Source organism: Triticum aestivum, chromosome 1D, assembly GCF_018294505.1.
Source record: "Triticum aestivum cultivar Chinese Spring chromosome 1D, IWGSC CS RefSeq v2.1, whole genome shotgun sequence".
NCBI lineage: Eukaryota > Viridiplantae > Streptophyta > Magnoliopsida > Poales > Poaceae > Triticum > Triticum aestivum.
The window spans coordinates 45,491,176-45,498,635 of NC_057796.1; the positions used below are offsets into that span (position 1 = coordinate 45,491,176).

At 37.4% G+C, this 7,460-nt stretch overlaps 1 protein-coding gene across 6 annotated transcripts; it reads right to left on the bottom strand.

Moving 5' to 3' along the window:
* Positions 1-3,978: 3,978 nt before the first annotated feature.
* Positions 3,979-7,427, bottom strand: LOC123164755 (uncharacterized). Of its 6 annotated transcripts, none has more exons than XM_044582318.1 (5): positions 7,038-7,427; positions 5,858-5,929; positions 5,417-5,601; positions 5,018-5,257; positions 3,979-4,036 (listed from the first exon to the last, which is right to left on the bottom strand). In XM_044582318.1, coding segments are annotated over exons 1-5 (504 nt in total). In that variant the 5' UTR covers positions 7,040-7,427; the 3' UTR covers positions 3,979-4,031. The 6 variants fall into 6 exon arrangements, with proteins under 6 accessions (XP_044438253.1, XP_044438261.1, XP_044438278.1 ...); XM_044582326.1 differs by having other exon boundaries at positions 5,858-5,905; positions 7,038-7,425; XM_044582343.1 differs by having other exon boundaries at positions 5,417-5,509; positions 5,871-5,929; positions 7,038-7,424.
* Positions 7,428-7,460: the final 33 nt, after the last annotated feature.

The following is a 7,460-nucleotide window of genomic DNA, read 5'->3' on the forward strand; positions in this document are numbered from 1 at the left end:
ATGTAAAATGTTTGGGGCACCTAGGTGCCTGGGCACCTAGGCCCATGGTGCATGACATACCTATCCGTACATGATGTTCCTTCCTTGAAATAGATGTTTCCAATTTTTGTTTGCATGCACTCTGATTGGTTTGCAAAAAAGTAATATTATATTTTTTTCCGAAGCAACATTCTGTTCCAAAATATCTCGAGTACGTATACACACCTAAGATATTTTAGGTTATGTATGTATATACCTACTGATTTATTCAAGGTATTAGACATTTATTTCCGGTTTTGTATATATCTAGTGATATAGACCTACTGATGTATATACCTCAAATATTTTGGGTTATGTATATACCTACTGATGTATATACCTAAGATATTTTGGGTTATGTATATATCTGCTGATATATACCTACTGATGTATATACCTACTAACGTAATTCATGTGTCCAACACTCATATTTTTTCAAATTAACACTTGTATTTTCTAATGATGTACTTTCAAGGTACATATACTAGTCTGGGCATTATTTATTTTATTGATGGGACGCACTTTTTGAAGACTAGTTTTCCTATTCTATGTAAGGTGACAAGATAATCTAAAATGATATCCTAATTATTTTTTACTTTTTTGGACATATACATACCATGTAGACATCCATACCCGATATGTTTACGTACATGTACCTAATATAACGTACCAACATCTGGGTTTTTAATACACGTATTGCCTTCAAGACATACCCTGAAATTTTTGTAGTTTTAGTAGTGACATACCCAAAAATAATAATATACTCTTTTTTGAATATAAAGTATATGCTTGAAGACATACCCATTAATGGTATTGGACACATACCCCAAAATGATATACTTTGAAAGGAGACGTGCTCAAGGACACGTACGTTTTATACCCGTACATACATGGGTATTTTTCCATGGAGACAAAAGACAACCATACCTTATATTCCCAAGACGATGATATACCTAAGTATATAACTGTATATATGACTTCGTATTTTATTATGTAAAAAAGAAAGTAATGCATGAATAAGAGAGAAAGAAGGGCACGTGTCATGGAGCATGCATGGCCTTAATGGACCATTAATTGCTGATTTCTCTATCTTTCCTAGTCTGGGCATTAAGTGTCCATATAAAGCAATAATTAGCAATAATTCTTTCCTAATAAAGGAGTTAACAATTTTCAATTATTGTTAATACTAGTCACACATGCACACATCTTAATGCAATCCAACGGTTTCTAGGCAAGGTGCCCTGGCACCTAGGTGTCCCATATGTGTGTGTGTATATATATATATATATATATATATATATATATATATATATATATATATATATCAAATGTTTCCTACAAGCATTGGTAGTTACCACCACTTGCGTTTTGTATGTTGTATGTAGTATCTATCGAAACCGAGAGTATGTACGTGTACTATGTAGTATATAATAATGATCAGATAGCATATATACTAATTTTTAGGTAGTATGTACCCTGTTTTGAGTATGCTCTTTTTTATGTACAAATATGTATGTATTTCACAAATATAATAAAAATTCTGGGCTCATATGCAATTTTTTCATGTAACTTACTTTGAAATATCTTAAATATAGTTTATGAACATATTTAAAATAATAAAATAGTATATAAAGTACCACATGATAGTATATGAGATATGTGGGGTAACTACCACCGGGTGGTAGGATGGATTTTCCCTATATAGACATACACACACACACACACACACACACACACACATATATATATATACATCTGGGCTATTCTGTTACCCTACTTGAACTGATGAATTCAAGTGGTTGAACTGATGAAATTCGAGCGGTTGAACTAATGCTTTCTGTTGGAGTTAAAAATCGTCTTCTTTAGTTCAATTTTTTTTATCAAAATGGGGCGTATAATATATCGTTGGAAAGCTCTTGACATCCACATTACAATCTTATAATTTGTTTTTACAAAAAAATTATGATTTAAGAGCAGTTTTGAAAAAAATCGTTTTTTAACCAAAAACGCGAATCGTATTTTGGACTTAATTTTCAAACGGTTTATCGAAATTGAGCAAATGAGATGGTGTTGGAAAGCTTGTGAAAATCCGCATCTTCCATATATCTACTATTTTTTCAAATTCTATATGATTTAAAAGTAATTTGAAAACGGTGAAATTTTGGGCGAAATGTTTTTCACTCTTTTATGCAAACGGTTTTTCGGATTGACGCAAATTATACGGCGTTGGAAAGCTATGGAAAATGCGCAACTTTTGTGTATAGGAAGTTTTTTCTAATTCCTTACGGTTTAAATACGAATTCAAATACGGTTAAAATTGGTTTTGAACGCGGTTTTTGTAAAAAGTTTGTCGAAATGGGGCAAATAATATACCGTTGGATAGCTATAAAAAACGCGAAACTTAGCCATGTTCGACGTTTTCTCTACTTTGCAACCGTTTAAGAGTAATCTTGAATACGGCATGACGGATCCTGTTGTTTTCTGGTCTGAAAAACAGAGTAGTCGTACTGATATATGTGTATGTTTGTACTGAGCTATTTTTTTGTAGAGTAATTTAAATGGTTCCGAAAAAAGGTACTTGTACTGAATGCTTGCATGGGTTTGTACTAAGCGTGTTTTTACTAACTAGACTTTGCTCCGTTTTTTGGATAATATTTTTCTCGTAAATTTTCAACGGTTTACTGTATCCTATCCCTGAACTTGCATTGTTTATATTGTTAAACTGAATGTTATTGTATCATCGGCCCTGTACTTGCATGGTTTATATCATCGAACTGAATGATTTTTTTTTCAAAAAGAAAATGTTTTTTTTCTTTTTTTTGAACTAAACATTTTTTTACAACGATGTTCTGGACTTCTCTTATTTTATGACTTGTACTTTTACCATTTGAATCGCATGGGGTTTCCTTTTGCTTGAACTTTTATAATTTGTATTTCTGTCATTTCTTTTATTCCGAACGGACCACCGTTTTTAACTTGTACTGACCAATATTTTTAATTAAACCAATTTTCCTCTGTAGAACGGACCACCGTTTTTGTTTGTACGGATCAGTTGTAGAACTTGGACATCAGTGTCACAGAATTAATTTGTGAGCTTCTCACGTTTCCTTTTAAAGTTGTTTTTTCCCTCAAACTTTGACATCAATGTCACAGAATTAATTTGCGAGCTTCTCACGTTTCTTGATGAACTTTATATTGTTTGAAGTTTTCATAATGTTCTTTTTTTCCGAACCTCTTCTTTTGGTGATTCTGAACTTTGCACTTTTTTATCTTTGAGCTTTCTAGATTCTTTGTACCTCAAACCTCATCAATTCTTCTCTGAATGCCTGGCATTCCTTTCTTTTCTAAATTTCCAGAAAAATGGTTTTCTGTAACTGTAAAACTTTTTATTTCTGAACTTATGTTTTTTCTACCATGTACTTGCCTACATTTTTAAACAAAACATGATACCATCAGCTTACGAAAATACAAAGAAATTCACAAAGAGTACATCTCTTAGGAAACTAGCCTTGAACATATCAATGTAGAGAGAGTACATCTCTCAGGAAACTGTGTGAACCTCGCTGATTTAACAATATGAACTTATAAACAGACACTACAATCCTTTTTCTATCTTATGTTACGAAAATAAAAAAAATTACAAAGACAATGTGAATCTCATGGCTTTAACAATTTGAACTTCAGAACAAACACTATAATCATACAATATGAACACTTTTCCTTTTTATATACCAAATTCACAAACTTTCACCGTGGCAGTGTGTGAACCTCACGGCTTTTAATAATTTGAACTTTAAAACAAACACCATAATCTTACAATATGAACTCTCACATAGCTCAAATCACAAATATATAAACACAAAGGCTTTCTTTACTGTTAAAGAACTTTCTTTGGAGGTTTGGACTTTCTCAATTCTGATTTTTGGAACTCTTCATGTAGCTAGACATAAACCTTTTTTCCATGGGCGACCACTGTGTAGGAGAGCCCATTGGCAACCACACACGCCGAGTTCTTATGCTGCAATATAAAGCAAGTGCCAATTAAAGCTCATTGCAAGGGCATTCTACCATTAAATATATTCCAGCAAGTGCCAATTGTGCTCGATTGCATATGTACTTGAAGGAATTTTTACTAGACACCACAATCATCTACTTGTATTCATCATTTACTGCTATGACTAGTTGGAAGGACAACAGACCAATCGAGTGGCATGAGTTACGGTGGCCCATTACACATAAAATTTGAACTTCTTTTTGTAGCAAGAGGGTTGGGGCGTGTTTTTTGTTTTGAACTAGCAGTACATTATTTCAGTCAGCTCGATCTTCATCAGTACTAGAATGACTAGACAAGAAGTTTAGATTTGTAGCAGCACACACACCAAACTTACAGAATTTGTCTTCAATTTTTTCTTCAACTTTTTTAGGTGATTGCATCAGTACTAGTATGATTGCAAAAATATTTCAGATTTGTAGCAGCACACACATGAAACTTAGAATTTTATGGAAATGGACGAGTTCTGATTTTTCGAACTCCTCCAATGGTTGCACATGAACTGAGCAATATAGCGACTAAAGGTACAGCATTTTGATCTGAAAAGCTACTTGACTGAAAATTGACATACACATCCAAAAGTTCAAAACTACAAGACCTACCCTATGTTTTTCTGCTACTACACTATCAAAACTTTTATTCAAAACGTCTGTGAACTTTAAACCTCAATCTTCCTTCAACTGTAATTTTCATTTCGAAAAAAGCATCCAAAAAGCAAAAGCAGAAACTGTACAAAAGGTTTTAGACATCAAACCAGTAGAGAATTGAATAGGCATCCGGCAGCAACTTGCTAAACATAGCACGAGTCATATACATACGCATTTCAGCCGATGATGAAGCGAGCTAGCAATCATCCATCAAGATGCTCTTTTTTGGCTCACTAAGCTTGACAGGGGAGGAGCTGTACTTGTCGCAACATCACTACTTGAACTGGTGTGAGTACCATACCTGGATGGACGGGGAAGAAGGGAGACGGTCGGGCGCTTCGCAGGGAGTAGGCAAGAGGAGGAGGCATCCACAGGACGTGCTTGGAGCACCGTGCGCCGCCGGATGGTGGCTGCAGGAGCGTTGCAGCTGGGCAGTGCGGCGGTTCGGACGACGGCATCCAGGCTTGTCCGCCGGTGGCGCTGTGGAAGACAAGTGGATCAGGCCGGCGGTGCAGTTGAAGCCAAGTGGAGCATGCCGTCTCTAGCAAATTTCAAGCACAAGTTAGCTATTCTTTACTTGCAGCTGAGAAATGGACCAATGGTTAACTATAATGAAGTGCAGACATAGTGAAAAAGCAAACTTTGAACTATTACTTGCAGCTAAGAAAATGTTCAAAGAAAAATGAGTTCGCGTTCTCACTGTGTGGGTGCTCAATGGGTGCAGCGCTGGGTGAAGATGGTGGTCGCAGTTCCACTTGGACTGCGGTCAGAGCTCGACTTGGATGCATGGATGCTGTAGCCGAAGAAACACCATGGAGCTTTTCTGAAAACAAACTCTGAACTTTTTTGGAGCTTTTTGTTGAGCTGAAGTACTTAAGCAAATACCTGATGGCATCAAGAAAACAAGTGTCTAAATCATTTAGCAATAAAAGCGATGGTACGGAAAAATTGAATTAATGTTTTTCTCTCATTCCAATGGTACGGAAGAAACACCATATTTTTATGAAACCGCATGAGTTCTGGTTTTTTGAACTCCTCCAGTGCTTACACATGAACTGAGCAATAAGCAACATAATGTTTTTTCTCTGAACTTTATAGGGGATAAACACTTGAACTTATGAAATGACAGCACACCACGCACATCTGCTTCATACCTCTGTCCCATTGCTCGCTGTGGTACACTTGCCACCTACTCGTTGTCGCCGGCCGTACCCTACACACATCAGTAACCAATTAAGCACGCACCGCAACACACCTAGGGCTGTATCTTCAGTACACTTTGAACTGATGATATAGTAGATTAATAGCACAAGAAAACAATTCTGTAGTCACATCTTCAGAATTCTATAGGTACACCCCAGGACTTTTGAACTGATGACATGGTTGTTTTGGGTAGGCTGGAGGTGGAACCTTACATCTCATTTGAATTGAGGTTCCATGTGACACTTGCTTCCCATTCAACCTTGCTTCCCATTTCATCAGTACTAGTATGACTCAACAATAAATTCAGAATTGTAGCATCGTTAAGGAAACAATGTCGAGAGCCACCATCGACGGACCACCGCCAATGGGATCCTCGGGAACCCCGCTCATGGATGAGCAATAGCCGCAAGGACGAGCCCCGCTCATGGATGAGCAGAAGATGCTCGTAAATGAACTTTTTGGGAGGATTTATATTCTTATGTGTGTACTGTTGTTTTTGCAGAGTGGACTTATGTTCTTATGTACTTTGAACTCTAAAGTCACACAACACAAAAGTCAATGAGCTTTTTTCATTTTTCTTTTACATTTTGAACCACTGAGCTTTTTTTAAGGTGAACTTATATTTTTCATGCACCTTCCCGTTTTTCAGATCATACTATATTTCAAAGCCAGGTGTAACACAGCTCAGTTATTTTGCATGAACTTTTTTAAGGAAAACCTAGAAATATTTACTCAAAGTTCAGTAAAAGATTAAGGGAAATAAATTGCAGTGCCAATAGCGAATCCTCTGCCATTTTAGTGTTCATGCTCAATCCTAATTTCAGCATCATTATCAAAGGAGTTAAAATCCTGATTTGCAAGTACCTCTGGATGAATCAATATACACTTAGCTAGGACTAGTTATTGTGAAATTAAAACTAAAAATATTGTCCAATTCTCAGAAACATAACAACAAAGAGGTTATGGGCAGCAGAGCACATGTGCTTACCAAAATTCAAATGCACGCCTATCGCAATCTAAAATAATTATTGGAATCGAGAGAATTACAGAGGATTTCTTCCATTCAAAAAATCCATGGCATACATGCTGCAAGTATGGGTGAGAGAGGAGACACGAACATGGGGCGGTTGGAGAGTATGGTCGCTAATGTTGTTCGCCAACTTGCAACAGAATACCATAGCCCGACAGGTCGCTGGACGGCCTGGGGCGACGGGGTTGGACTGCTGGACGCAGCGGCAACCGAACCCGCATTCTGCAGCCCGTTCAACCTCCCTTGTGCTGCAGTTCAGAGAAAAAACAAATTAGCGGGAGAAGAGCAGTAGAGAGGGAAGAGGTAAGACGGATGCATGGACTGCTGCTGGTTTTATTGTTGAACCGCAGCTAAAGGCGCGCAGTGGAGGGAGGGAAGGAGGCGGCCGGAGCAAGGGAAGAGGTGGCCGGCGGCGGGGAAGAATACGGTCTGCATCCACTAGGCGACCATCGTCGACGTGGGGGAAGGAGGAGGCCGACGCTGGGGTAAGGGACGCGGCCGGTCATCGGGG

Excerpts from the sequence above, each read along its gene's own strand:
- LOC123164755 (XM_044582309.1), bottom strand. The coding sequence starts at position 7,097 with ATGGTATTCTGTTGCAAGTTGGCGAACAACATTAGCGACCATACTCTC. Across the intron at positions 5,906-7,037 it reads ATACTCTCCAACCGCCCCAT|GTGGCAAGTGTACCACAGCG; the intron begins GTTCGTGTCTCC and ends GACAACGAGTAG. Across the intron at positions 5,258-5,416 it reads ACCCATTGAGCACCCACACA|AGACGGCATGCTCCACTTGG; the intron begins GTGAGAACGCGA and ends GAAATTTGCTAG.